Source organism: Epinephelus moara, chromosome 21 (assembly GCF_006386435.1).
Source record: "Epinephelus moara isolate mb chromosome 21, YSFRI_EMoa_1.0, whole genome shotgun sequence".
Lineage (NCBI taxonomy): Eukaryota > Metazoa > Chordata > Actinopteri > Perciformes > Serranidae > Epinephelus > Epinephelus moara.
Window position 1 is genome coordinate 27985102 of NC_065526.1, and position 15276 is coordinate 28000377.

General features: G+C 41.9%; 1 protein-coding gene and 1 long non-coding RNA gene across 2 annotated transcripts in view; both read left to right on the forward strand.

Moving 5' to 3' along the window:
- The window catches only part of LOC126382518 (uncharacterized), a 78801-nt gene that overhangs the window by 714 nt on the left and 62811 nt on the right, over nt 1–15276 (forward strand). The gene's annotated exons all lie outside the window — the stretch shown is intronic.
- Nucleotides 3624–6468, forward strand: LOC126382510 (frizzled-8-like). The gene has a single exon (XM_050032411.1). The coding sequence runs from the start codon at nt 3867–3869 to the stop codon at nt 5610–5612; it is 1746 nt and encodes a 581-aa protein (XP_049888368.1). The 5' UTR covers nt 3624–3866; the 3' UTR covers nt 5613–6468.

The following is a 15276-nucleotide window of genomic DNA, read 5'->3' on the forward strand; positions in this document are numbered from 1 at the left end:
ATTGTTTATAAACTCATACACAACTAGTGCAGTATAATCCAAGCCTCGTTTATCCAGTTGTATGCTCAGTGCTTCCTTGACTGAGAGCCCTTACTGATGGGGAACTGAACAAAATGGAAACTTATCCACGCTCTCTTCGAAGCCAGACTCCATTTAGAAACACAGTAATTTTACCTTGCTGAACACAGGAAGCTGCGGGTCTATCACTGCCTTGCTGAGTAGTTTGTTGGTGTTATTGTGTGAATTTGGTGAATCATAACTAACCCTCTAAAACACCAGAGACACACAATCACACAAATTTACTAACTGATGGTAGATCAGCAGCTCCCGTGATCAGAGAGATAAAATCACAAATTTTCCAATGGAGTCTGGCTGTAAAGAGGGCTGTCTGATGGCACGGTATTGCGATGTGTTCAGGAAGTACTGAGCATACGACTAGATAAATGAGACTTGGACTATACTGCTCAAGTTGTGTGAGAATTTGCAAACTGTTGTTTTAATATGTTTTTGCTGTTTTTAAACCCGGCCCCCTACAACATCAATTCATCAAGAATTTTCTTAGTTTTTGTATTCTTCATTCACTGGAAGCATGCCAGACAAACAAAGTTTTCTTCACAGATTTCATGTAGCATCAGGTGAGCAACTGATACACAAATGTTCATTTGGGGAGTGAAGTATTCCTTTAAATTTTACAACACCTCCATACCTGCCATTTTGGAGGTTGCATGGACAGATGTTGGTATAGGTGAAATTTCAGAGCAGAAATGCTACACTGGTGATGTGAGTAAAAGTCAGTTTGTACACTGGAGCCATTAGGAAGTGCCAGAACACCCGAGTGGAGAAGTATACACACTGGCTTCAGCTTGAGGTCTTGGTTGATGGTTTGTTGGGGTGGTTACTATGTGGACTAGCTGTACAAAAGTTTGGCAGGGCGATAACAAAGTCTGCCCAGAAGCTGATGGGATGCCGGTTGAATCTCTGACTGCCAAAGCACCCATTGGCATTGGAAAGCACACTTTCCAGTCTAAGCACTTACAAAAGTTAACTGTAATGCTAAAAGAAGCTAAAGTGCACGAAAAGGAGGAGAGGAAAGAGAGTAGAGGAATGAGTGATGCGTACCGACATGAGGGTTTTATGTTGCACAGACCATACAGCCCTCTGAGATGAACTTGTGATTTGGGTCTTTATAGATGAAACTAACTTGACATTAGTTGACAAAGGGAACCTACCTATGCATGTTTGTGTGTTTGCGCCAAAATAAGTTACAGGTGACGATTGCTGTGATTATGCCATGGCACTTTCTCGCAGCATCGGTATATCTACTAGTGAGGAGATCAGTATAACTGTATTTTCTGTATCTAAATAATCTGATATCAGTTAAAGCCTGGATGTCTTCATTCACACATTGGTGGATGGTAAAATATTTCTGATTGTTTTATCTAATCCTCCGGCCGCATCAATATTTTTGCCAAATAAAGGAATACACTTAGCGCTAGAAGCTCCAAGAAAGCATCTTAAACTCTATTTAGCAACATTTTCATAATTACCAGCTCACCCAGCACCCTCAAAATGATCTTCTCACAAGACACCCCACCCAGCTGGGACCCCAAACTGAGCTGAATAAGCATCCTTTAACAAATATTGGAGTTTGGGGCTAATTAGTTTTGATAAAACCTGTGCATTAGAAGCTCGCTGCCTGTCTGCCAAACCGCCTCAGCCTCCATTTGAAGCCAATGAATCCAATAAGAAGTGTGAATGACTTTAATTAGTGCTATCACAATGCTGTATCTGCCCATGTTAGCTTATTTTCTTTAGGCTGAGCTCTGACAGTGTTTACACACATACACACACACACACTGTCCTGTTTGTTGGGCCCAGTGGTGTGTCGCAGTAATCGCCGGCCCAGCATGCTCTGAGTGAAACATTGGCACCAGCGTTAAGACAAACAGCCCCTCCTCCCTTCAGACCAAGACGACCCCCTGCTGTGGGCTAACAAGACCACATTAACCTCCTTTACCACACACACACACACACACACACACACACACACACACACACTCTATTTCCCCTGCATGCAAACAGCCATGCAGACATATTCACGTACTGTCACACATAAGCATGTAACACATTTTCTCTCATTCTTTCACACATGCATCCAGCTCCGAGGCCACATGCACATTTTCACGCATTGTCACATTCAGAGGACACTGGAAGTCATTCAGTGCACCGGAGGACAAATGACGGACAGTATCAGACTAGTGCTCCCTTGTGGCTTTCAGAACCATTTGCCGATGAATAATTGATACAGTGGCTTTTCATAAACTTTGCAGTGAATTGAACCATCAGGGTTACAGCCAAAAGACTTATCTTAAAGGACCGAGCGGCTGAACAAAAGTTTGGCTCTGAATTAAATGATGAAATAAATTATAAGAATATGGAATTTAAACACTAATGTTACAGTGATTGTGAAAGTATTTTACTGCATCTCTGTGAGGTAAAATGTTGGATAATTTGAACTCTGACTTGGATGTAAAAATAATTTTAAGAAAATAAAATGGGAAACAGAAAACAGGACAAACTTACTAACTAAATATCTGTTAAACAGAGAAAATTAGTAATTTTTATGGTATGCTTTATTCAAGTGAAAGACACAAGCTGCTTTATTTTGCATCAAAAATAAAGAAACTTAAATGCTTATACCCAGATTGCAGTGACTATGACTTGCAGTGAGCATATGTGCATATTTCAGGGTGGACAGAGAGGACACATCCCACTCAAAATTAAGAACATGTGCACTGGTGCATAAATATTTACAGAATGCAGGAAATTAAGTGTTTGCTGCTTTTTTTTTTTTTTTGCGGATGACCACCAAACCCCCTGCTTCATATGTGTCTCCCCCTGTTGAAACAAAACCTATGTCATTGGCAGTGAGTATGAAGAGACTCAATATTTTTTTATATTACAGCTGCATGATTTAAACCCGTGACAGAACAGTTCTTTTCATATTCTTGAGCTAACAATTTCAGATTTTAAGAACACAGCCTGACGCAGACCAGAGTGTCTTTTCAATATAAGTCTATCTGGCTTTATAAAGGAATGGTATCTCGGCAATGCATGTTTGATTTTGATGGATATTCTTGAAAAAGTCAAACCTGAATGAGCTGTTGTAGATTCAGTTGACTATCTTACCTATAAATACTCAAATGGCACGTGATACATCCTAACTTGGCTGACTAACAACCTCCAGTTGTTAGTCAGCCATCAAGCATGATGCTATGATGCATTCAGGCACATCCTGTATCCCACCAGTATAATAAGTGGTGACTTTATGTGAGCTTACTCCTCACTGTCTTCATTCCTAATTACATTTCTTCCTAATGTTGCTATTGTATTATAACTCCCCCTCCTCGTGTTTGTAAAGGAGCAGTGTGTGTGTGTGTGTGTGTGTGTGTCTGGAGGGGGTAAATAGAGACAAAGTGATTATAACCCTTCCTCCAGGGTGAACATTTTAAACAAACACCTATAGAAGGAACCCTTGATTGACTTATTCTCCCTCCCCGCCCATGCTGGGGGAGTGTCCTCGCTCCTCCCGTATAAAACCCAACGCACCCACCAACACAGGAGCATGCAAAGAGAGACTCGGTGCTACACCGACACAAAGGGAGAGAGGAAACTGGCAGTATCCCAGACTGTGTGAAAGTAACGCGCTTGTTTTGGATATCACACGCACCGCAGAACCATCACAAACTATCTGCGCTCTAGCATGAGTTCAACAGCATCCCTGGATTAATCGCGCTTGCAGCCTACTTGCAAAGCGCAAGTTCGCTGGCACTTTGTCGAGGACGAATCGCGCACAGAAAACAACGATGGAGAGGAGCATCCCGGGATGGTGCGTGCTGCTAGCCCTCGTCCTGCACGGAACGGGTTGCATGGCGGCCAAAGAGCTCCAGTGCCAAGAGATATCCGTGCCTCTGTGCAAAGGAATCGGCTACAATTACACCTACATGCCCAACCAGTTCAACCACGATACTCAGGACGAAGCCGGCCTGGAGGTGCACCAGTTTTGGCCGCTGGTTGAGATAAAGTGCTCCCCGGACTTGCGCTTCTTCCTCTGCAGCATGTACACACCGATCTGTCTGGAAGACTACAAGAAGCCCCTGCCGCCGTGTAGGAGCGTGTGTGAGCGGGCCAAAGCTGGCTGCGCTCCGCTCATGAGGCAGTACGGATTCCCGTGGCCAGACCGGATGAGGTGCGACCTGCTGCCCGAGCAAGGCAATCAGGACACGCTGTGCATGGACTACAACCGCAGCCAGACCACCACTGCTTCTCCCGTGGTGGCGAAGCCGACCAACCGGCCACTGAAGCCGTACAACCCCAGGAAGAAGAGCGGCTACGGTCGCGGCATCCCCGGGAAACATAAACCAGCAGCGTCCCCGTGTGAGCCTGGATGCTTCTGCCGTGCGCCCATGGTGCCAGTGACCAGTGACGGCCACCCGTTGCACAACCGCGTCAAGACGGGACAGATCCTGAACTGCGCCATGCCGTGCCACAACCCTTACTTCACCCAGGAAGAGAGGACTTTTACCGCCTTCTGGATTGGCCTGTGGTCCGTCCTGTGCTTCATCTCCACTTTCGCAACTGTGGCGACTTTTTTAATCGACATGGAGAGGTTTAAGTACCCAGAGCGCCCCATCATATTCCTCTCCGCCTGTTACATGTTTGTGTCCATTGGATACATTGTCAGACTGATCGCCGGTCACGAGGAAGTGGCGTGCAACAGGGAAAACGGCGCTGAACACATCCACTATGAAACCACAGGTCCTGCGCTCTGCACCATCGTTTTCCTGCTCATTTACTTCTTCGGCATGGCCAGCTCGATCTGGTGGGTGATACTGTCACTCACTTGGTTTCTCGCCGCTGGCATGAAGTGGGGGAACGAGGCCATCGCCAGTTACGCACAGTACTTTCATTTGGCCGCCTGGCTCATCCCCAGCATGAAATCCATCGCAGTTTTGGCTCTGAGTTCAGTGGACGGAGACTCTGTGGCTGGGATTTGCTACGTAGGCAACCAGAATTTGGATAACCTGCGGGGTTTTGTGTTGGCACCGCTGGTTATCTACCTGTTCATCGGCACCATGTTTCTGCTGGCTGGGTTCGTCTCGCTGTTCAGGATCAGGAGTGTAATCAAGCAAGGGGGCACCAAGACTGACAAACTGGAGAGGCTGATGATCCGGATAGGAGTTTTCACAGTTTTATACACAGTCCCAGCCACTGTCATAGTGGCGTGTTACTTTTACGAGCAGCATAACAGACAGACATGGGAAATTACGCACAACTGTACGTGCATGACAGACCCGAACAGGCAGAGACCGGACTATGCAGTGTTCATGTTGAAATACTTTATGTGCCTCCTGGTAGGCATCACTTCGGGGGCCTGGATCTGGTCCGGGAAAACCTTGGACTCCTGGAGGACTTTCTGCACGCGGTGCTGCTGGGGCAGTAAAGCCTCAGCGGGCTCTATGTACAGTGACGTGAGCACGGGACTGACATGGAGGTCTGGGACAGCCAGCTCTGTCTCCTGCCCCAAACAGATGCCACTGTCCCGGGTTTGAACACGGGGGTCATCCGCTCAAATGCATCTTATGTCATTTGACGCTAAAGACTCAAAACCAGCGTTTATCAGTAAAGACTTCTTTTGAATGTTTGATTTGGGTAATTTGGTAAATTATTCAAAGTGAGTCACCAAACTGCCAGTTTATATCTAACTTTGATGACGAGCACTCCCTAATGTAACAGTTTGTGGTCATTTATATGCTCCATTCTGCTTTAAAAAAAAGTTATAGGATCAGTTTGGTATACTTAAAGAAAGTGCTCTCTTCTTGCCTTATCCAAATGACGTCCATGGGTTTGAATAGAGGGTGTTGGGTAGGAGAGGGAGGGGAGGGGTGAGTAATTGTGTTGGGATTGTCCATCAGCGTGTTGTAATTAGCACATTAATGAGCGCCTAATGGCTTCTCTTTAAATAATGAGACTGTCAGCAGCAGAACAATGTACCTGGCACGAAGAATGCAGAGTCTTATCTGGGCTTAATTGAATGCGCACAGCTGACAAGATCCCCCTTGTCGATAGGTTACATGGTATAGCTGAGGCTCTTCTTCGTCTTACTGTAAAGAACCGCTGTGTCTTAAACATAAGATTCACAAGACTGCTCTGCTTGAAATGAGGTCAACCCTGGGTTGTTTCTTTTTTTCTTTTTTTCTTTTTTGGTCTACAAGATGGATTTACACTTACATTAATCAATGCCTTAATACTGTCTCATACGGGTTGCATTAGCGCGTAAAGTGTATTTATATAATTATTGGTGTACATATATTGTACATTTGTATATGAAAATTTACGAGATTGTAAATATGTATAATTTACACTTTGATAGAAAATTTTATTTTGAGAATAAAACAACTTTTATTGAATTTTCCCTCGTGCGCCCTGGTCATTCTCGCCCTAACTTTGTTGTGATGTGATGCTGTGAATAATTTTAAAGTCTGTCATGCATGCTTAAAAATGTGTGGATTTGTGTTTTGCGTGGTTTTGTGGAGCGCACACGCTGAATCTTAATATCTTTGTGCGTAATGGCGGAGTTATGACAGTAAGAGATTCTTTTATATGTAACTAAAAGTCCTAACTTTCCTTAGGGGGCACATGCGATCTGTAAGCTTTATTAAACCTCCCCGGTGTTGCAGGTTCACATGCTGTGAGACGCAGAGAACAACATTGGCATGGCAGTATAGGGGCACTACAGGTGGTCCTCTCAGTTTAATGCCCCCTGCGCTTTATTAACTCTTGACTTCTGTCCTCTGTAAAACTCCCGATCCAGGCTAAATGTGTCACGCTTAACTTAATCCTGTCTTTACGCTTAGGAGTCAATTAACTACCTACCTACTTTTTAAGTCCTTTTTGTCTTTTCAGAACAGGTGGATTAATGTTAATGGAGGGAGATCCTTATTTTTTTTCCAGTGCTTGTTAAAATATTTTTTTAAGAAACGTGTGTTAGTGAAACAAAGCAGAAAAGGCAACCAAAAGCCTCAAGAAAATTACTGGGGACACATTTACCCGACCACAATGGTGGATTTTCCCGCAAAAATTTCAAAACAAATATCTGCCTCGTGGTAATAGATGCTTATTATGAACGTTTAAATGGACTGTTTAGGTTGTTTTTAATATAGTGGATGCTTTACAACGTAGAGATGCCTCGGGCTCATAATTAAGGCGTCAGTAAAGAGGGACAGACGTTTTAACACCCTCTTACTGCCGTGCGTAAAGGTAATTGCGGCAGTGTGTGGTCCATTTATCATGGGACTCCTTAACTGTCAGTATCTTCACTAAATTGCGGTTCAGGAAATGTTCAAAGTTTGTGCGTAATGCCTGCACAGGGCACGTAAGTGGGGTTTATTTTTGCCTCTAATTTGAGAGAGTACTGTGCTCAAATGAGTTAGGAGTAGAACAGTATTTCATCACCTCAAATGACATGATTGATGAGAATGACAAAACTCCATCAGCTCCAAACTCTGGAGAAGACTCTGAACTCCACTTGGGTGAGAAGAGACGGATAAAGTATTATCATGCTGCCACCTTGTGGTCGGACAATTTAACTGACAGCTACCCGTAAGCACACAACTGAATCCAACAACTGAATCCAAATTAATATCGGTTTTAACCAACCAGAGTGAGAAAATTTCACTTGTCTTTGATACAAGTTTATGTTTATAACCCCAAAAATTCTTGATTTTAAATTCCATTTAAGCTTCTTTAAGTTTATTTTTGAAGTATTTTTCAGCACTATTCCTCCACTTATTCCAACACTCTTAGTTGGAGGTTCCTATTAAATATTTAAATCCAAGACTCCATGTTGTTTAATGGCCGCACTGACACAACAAATCAAAAATATTGCAGATATCTTGTGCATAAAAATGACTCCCAAATTAAGCCTGAACTATCAGAATGAGAGAAGGATTTATTGCCATGTAGGTTTACACCCACAAGAAAACTGTGTTGATTTTTGGTGCACACATAAAAACATACAATAAACATATTAAGATAAGATAAGTAAAACTAGGGCAAAGCACTGCAACACTCAAGAACATAAATACAGGATAGAGAAAAGTACAATATAAACTTGGAGGAGACTGTTTTTGTGGTGTGAGGTTTTGGTCCTGATGGGCCGCAGCCTCCTGCCAGAGGGGAGTGCAACAAAAAGTTTGTGTGGGAAGGGTCGGCTGCAGTCTTTCCTGCCCTGGCGGCGTGCAGGTCCTGCAGATTGCAGCCGATTACCTTCCCAGCAGAACGAAAGATACGCTGCAATCTGCCCTTGCCTTTTGAGGTTGTAGCAGTGTACCAGATGGTGATGGAGGAGGTGAGGATGGACTCAGTGGCAGGTTGAACTTCTTCAGCTGCAGCAGTAAGTGTATCCTCTGACTTTTTGACTTGAGGTCCTGAATAAAAATATTTCGGGTAGTCACCACTAAGGGTTAAGATAATGCTGTAATACATGTATTCCCAGGATGGAGCCATCTTGTGGGTAACAAGACTCGATGCCAATTCATGCACTGAAACAAGTGGACATTTCTGATCTTGACACTAAATTACCTGTTACGTTGACTTTTTTTTTTTGTGGAACACCATATACTGAAATAAACAAATCAGTTACTTCCTACAGAGGTCTAATTGTCTAAAACTGTCTCCCTCAGTAATTACATTACACAAATTAAGAGACACCAGGTCCTGTTTGCTCTCCAATGAGAACAAATTGCTCTGCCACTGCTTGTTAACCATGAGACAAGTTAGCTTCCTCTTCCATTTAGTGTGTGTGTGTATATCTGTGTTGTGGCAGGGGGTCGGGCATGTTCCCTCGAGCCCAAAAGCAAAAAAAAAAATCAACAGAGGAAATGGGTTGAAAGGTCATGCCTGATCCATCTCCTCCAAACATAAACAAGACGCTGGCTTCAGGGAGAGCTCATCATGGAGAGATGCTATTGGTTACATTTGGACAACCCAACTCCTCTTCATTGGTGAGGATGTTTATGAATGCCATCTTTGTCTAATGATCTGATTAGCCGTCTGACTCTGATTGGATTGTAATAAATCATGTTAAGATGTCTGGATGGCTTACATGGGCTGTTAAAGGTCACATACTGTAGCAGTGGGAGTCTGTCATTTCAGAATGTATACAAAGCTGGGTGGAAAGCATTTTGCTTTCTATAGCAGCTATTGTCATGTCATAGCTGATTTACAGTGCAGTCTAAAACAAATATTTCTTCTAGGCCTCACTGACGTGCCTTTTGATTGACAGATGAGTTCACTGCTTTCTGCTCCAAAGCATGCTGGGATCAACTAATCCATGACTGTAAAAACAAGCTGAAAAGTGAAATCGTCATAGTAAGAGACTATAATAAGAGATATGCTGTTTTACAAGGCAGCACAATACCTCTGACATATTAACACCCATTGAGCTGACATTGCTAACCTGTTAGCAAACAGTTGTCTATTTACACATCAAACAGACACAGGGTGCATTAACATTCATTTGTCACCTGGCTATAAATCCAATACTGATTCTCTTTTAGCTCTGTTTTTGGTCTCCACCAACTCCTGAGGGAAATATCTGTCTCTTAAGCTTCTAAATGCTTCATTATGCTCCAGGGGCAGAGCAGAGGGGTGGCCTCTGGGGTTCTTCTGTTCAGTTCAGAGTATTGAAGACTACATTACTTAACATTATAAGGTGACCTCTAGCACACCTGGTAGTCCTTTTTCAGAGGTTGGGTTTGAGTCCAACCTGTGGCCCTTTGCTGCATGTCATCCCACCTTTTCTATCACTCTCCAGCTGCACTATCATTAAAGGCAAAACTGCCCAAAAAATAATCTTGAGAAAAAAACATTGTTTAGGATCCTTAATTTGCAGCTAGAGCAGCCCAGATGAATATGGCATGGATTCAAATGTAGCACATTTGTCAGCCAAACATTCATTCTCTGAACTCTACTCCAGCCCAGTATAAGAAAAATAGGTTTAAAGATGAGTAATGCTGCTTAGGCCAAATCCCTACCCTACCTGTGTTATCTATCTTAAATATAGTAACATCAGACTATTTGTTGCCTTTTTCTAGGTGTCAGGAGTAGCAATCAGTCATCCTCAACATCTGCTTGTGTTGTACTTTCAGAATGATGAGGACAGTTGGAGAACAATACGATTCAAAATAGGACGTAGGCTCAACAGGATGACTTTTTTCCTTTGGTAACTATCATGTTTTTCCCAAATGATGCATGGATTTTAGGCATTCTATCGTGTCAAATGGTTTGAAAAATAGTGAATATAGCTGATAGGCTATATGCCGTAGCCTAAGCACATTGCCTACGGCGTTGTGAGCATTTATATTTGTGCAGCGGTTTGTCTGTGTCACTCTGCAGTTACACCTCCAAAACACTAGTCTGCAGCAGAGGTTTCTGTGAAGTGCTGTAAAGTTTAGTTGATTCAAAACACACATTAAACATGGCTTAATAGATACAATTTCAAACACAACTACGCAAATTGGCTTCATTGTAACTTGCAGCATTCACGTTTCTTTATCTGGACACATTTTCCCCACAAATACAACACGCTAATGTTATTAGCACAAACCTATGGCATTTTATATTGTACAAATTAGCCTAGCCGCTAGCGACCTTTTCCTCTTCTCATATAAAACCAGGGACAACAGCAACATTTAACAAAAGTGACGGCACACAATTTGGCTCCATTACAACTCGCAAAGTTCACCGACAAATCAACTGTCATACTAAACATGTTCTCCAAGCAAATATAACATGCTAATGTAACGCTAGCCTATGGCGTTTTACATTGTATAAATTAGCCTAGCGACGAGCAGAGATTTCCTCTGTTCACATTATGCCAGGATAAATGCTGAAGTATAAATCCTTGAAGGATAGATCACACACAGACTTAAAATATTATTTTAGTGGGGGCTTTACTGTCTTCACAATTTATTGTTTCTTATCTGTGAAATACAAGTAAATAAAAGCTTCGTTTCCACTAGTTACAATTCTGAGGAGGTGCACGTCAGGCTACAGCGTGGGTTACTCGGCGTAGGCTCCACGTCGCCGTAGATACCGAAGCTACGGCGATGATTGAACACAGAAGTATTAATAAAGGCCAGATGTTAACCAGCTAGCTGCTAACATTGTCTGCCTGATATTTGACACTGGGCAAGTAATGTACAGTGGGGAGCTGCCCACTGTGGCCAAATATTACACAGATAAAGCAGCGAAAGTGAACCTAAACAGTAAAGTCGCTGGCTATCACATAAAACACAGTTAAAAACCATCAAAAGAAGTTACATATAGAGCCAAGGGGAACTGCAGAGTCAGGTGATAATTGTCTATACATTGATTACTATGAGCAAACCCTTTCATGTAGGCTACAAGTACTGATGATAATATACAAAGACTGATTGTTTTAATATTACAGGCTGAACATTACCTTATCATGCATACAGTTTGCATGCTGATGGGGAAGCTGTTAGGCTAGTTATGGTTCTGAAAAGTCAGGAGATTACCAAAGTCATTAAGCTGCATGAGGTTTACTGTCAGTATATTTTTAAAACATTTAAAGACTCTCATCTCACAAGTTTGTGTGAAAAGCCATGCAGGGTAAAGGAGTAGAGGTGAAAGGTCAAAGGTCATGTTTGGCATTTTTGGCATTCTCTGCAGGGGGGCAAAAAAAGCAGCCAAGGAAATATCTTGTCAATCTTAAACTCTGTTACATAACAGAAAACGTGCTCTAGTATAGTTCTTAGTGGTAACTTAATTGAATAGGACATTTGTGACCGGGGTGGATGTATTCTCAAGTGAATGTTTCCAGACTTTAATAGGCACACTGCTAAATTCACACATGAAGATCAGGTTACTTGTCCCAAGGAGTGTTATTCAGAGTGTGAAAATGGTTGTGTCATGTATGGTGTTGCTCCAAAATCTGAGAAAATGAATTCAGCAGAAAATCTGTTTTATGACCTGGGTGCATGGAGCTTGAAAAACTTTTCCAGCCAGGTGAGGTTTAAGAAAAAAATGCAGTTGAGTTGCATTATGGGAAGTGTAGGATCTAGTGGGTTTTTTTTTTTGGATTCACTTAAACTAGAGACAAAAGAGAGGATATCCCCACCTCTTCTGCTTTATTTTATTTGAATGTGTCTCTCCTAAATCCTCCAGAAAATGAATAAGCCGATAAAGTAGGCTACCCCTTTGATCGAATAGCAGGAGCAGAGCTTATGAGTTTTAAATCTGCTCTGTGAGGGCTGATAATTGTACCAAGGTTGGAAAATTAATTCAATTGGTTGTTTAAAAATGACACACATAAGACCTTGATCTTCCTTTCAAGGTACAAGCAAAGAAAGGCAGATTTCAACCCGAGCAGCCTTTCAGTTTCAAATCATTTTCACGGTGGCTGGCGTTTGCTCAAGAGCAGCATATCTTTGTCAGCCTCCTCAATGAACTAATCTGTGGACAAGAAGTCAAAGCAAAGACAAGACTTAGATGCCATTCAGCTTTCCTTAACACAAAACCAACACTCTGGGATCACTCTTTCTCCTTCACCACTCAGCAACCCCTCATCATCTCCATCAAAGGGAGACAGAATAGATTTTGTTATGTGAGCTGCAGCCATCAGGGACAAACTCCACCCATCCCCCTCACATTCATCTAAACTACAACCTTTAGAGGTGAAGAGGATGCTGGGTAATCAATATTTTTGATGCCTCTGACATCTTCTCTGATGTGCTGTTGTGGTCAATGTTGAGTTTTCCCTCCTACTTCTCAATCTCCTCCGTCTGTCACCCATGAGATCGGAGTGTGTTATTGCACCTGAGGCGGATGCAGGTTGACGTGTTGGACTTCAGTTGAGGAAGAGATCGATGAGGAGCGAAGGCACCAACTCCTAATATTCTGCTGTGTGTTGATGACTGAGCACAGCTGTGCATCACAAGGTGCATATATGAGGCTTCTTGTCTCTGAATGAGATATCTACCGGTTAAAGACCTTTATTGCAGAAAAGTCAAACACATGACAGATCTTTTTTAAAATAATAGTAAGACATTTGTCACAGGCTGGATCCTTTCAGATTTAAAACAATGAATGGTGAATTTCAGGTAATGCTCTTTTCATATGTAAAGTAAAATGTTACATATTATTTTTTAGGTTGAAAAAGCAGCACTGAACCTTTTATTAGATATCTTTCCAAAAAAAAAGAGGCTCAAGTCTGCTGAAACATTTTTATTTTGTTTTTTATTATTATTGGTCCGTTCTTATTTTCCACTTATTTTTATAACTATTACATGAGTAACCCATTTCACCAAAGTATTTGAAATGGTATGGGAAAAAATGTTTACATTCTCATGCTGTTTCTCTCCACTGCCATAGTTACAGTGGAAGTGCAGTGAAAACAACACTATACTCAAGTTGTATGATGGTCGAAAGATAACCAGGGAGGGTCCTTCATGTGCCAATATCTGAAGGATTTCTTCACAAAATACCAAAATAAGTTACATTCTTTGTTTCATTGTTTGTGTAATTTTGGTGTAGGGCAATTTTCACTATTTCAATTCGGGTCTAATCAAGAGAAATCTTACAATTACTACTGCAAGTCTAGTGCACACATTCCCAAATCTGATTACTAAAACAGCAAATTAACAGCAAATTAATGGCAATGATTTTTAGATAAGATGTGAAACTGTCACACATGCAGGTGAAATGCTTAGGTGTCCACATACTTTTGGCTATGTAATTATGGGCAGATTATGAGACAGTGGGCCCCTGGGCACAAACATGCAAAAGGCCCCACAACCTCTCCTACATAGGAGCAAGACACACAGACTTTGTGTTGACTTTGTTGATTGCCTCTCTTTATAGTTGTCAGATTTTTAATTTATTTATTTACTTATTGTGGTTTTGTGTCTCTTTGGGGTAGCTTTCTGTGTCCTTGTGGCTGTTTTATGTTTCTTTGTAATCATTTTATGTCTCTTAGGGGTATGTGTGTGTCTTTTTTGGTGGTTTTGTTTCTCCTTGTAGTTGTTTTGCATCTCTTTGTAGTATCTTTGCATCTTCTTGTGGTGATTTTGTGTCTCTTTAAAGTAATTTTGTGTCTTTTTGTAGTTCCTTTGCTTGTCTTTGTTGTCATTTTGTGTCTCTTTAAAAGTCAATATGTGTGTCTTTGAGTTATATTTGTGTCTTTTTGGTCAATTTGTATCTTTTTGTTGTCATTTTGTGTCTCTGTAGTTTCTTTGCATCTTTCTGTGGTTATTTTGAGTCTCTAAAGTCATTTTGGGTCTCTTAAAAGGTCAGTTTGGGTCTCTTTAAAGGTCAGCTTGTGTGTCTTTGAGATATAGTTTTGTCTTTTTGGTCAATTTGTGTGTTTTTGTAGCTATTCTGTGTCTCTTTACAGTTCCTTTGCATTTCTTTGTGGTCATTTGTGAGTCTCTTACCAGTTGATAGTTTGACTGACATTTTGCAGGTGAAGGCCAAGTGGCCCCTGACACTTTGGGCCCCTGCTCCTGAGCCCTGTAGCCCCGTTCTTTAATTCATCCATGCAAGTGATCTCTCTTTATTCAGGCTTTTTTTTCAAACCTGTGAAACATGCCAATAAAAAAGTCCTACATAATATATATACTGTGTAAACCTGTGTTTTCAAGGGTAGGTGCAAGCAACATGTCCCATACGATCTTATTTTAGACCGCACAACAAAGCAGTGCCTTAAACATGACTGACATCATTATTGCACCATGTGTTAAGACAGACATGGTGGCTGAGGTTTTGCCAAGGACACATAGCTAGCAAAATTGTTTGTGTGTGTGAGTGTTGTGTTGACAAGTTGCAGGAAGGTCAGCAACAACAGATACATATTGTCGCCTAGGGACCTTGTTTTGTTTCGATCGGGGTTGACGCATGTGCGGGGTCACTAGGTTTGCTTGTCCAACCCCTTGACCTCCACTAGTGACAGTAGAATCCTCTCTGCGCACCTGACCAATTGCTGGCCACCCTGCTGGTGTTTCTTTACGTCTTAGCTGCCCCAAATACCACAGCAGAAGAAGAATGAGAAGGGTATGTGGCATGTGTAGGGTCATGGCTACACTGGTCTCAGGGGTTGTGTTGTTGCATTTATTATTGTTTAGACCGGACAGGAGTGTCAGTTACTGGCTAAAGTTGTAATTTGTATTCCAGTAATTACAACAATTATTTAAG

Excerpts from the sequence above, each read along its gene's own strand:
- LOC126382510 (XM_050032411.1), top strand. The coding sequence starts at position 3,867 with ATGGAGAGGAGCATCCCGGGATGGTGCGTGCTGCTAGCCCTCGTCCTG.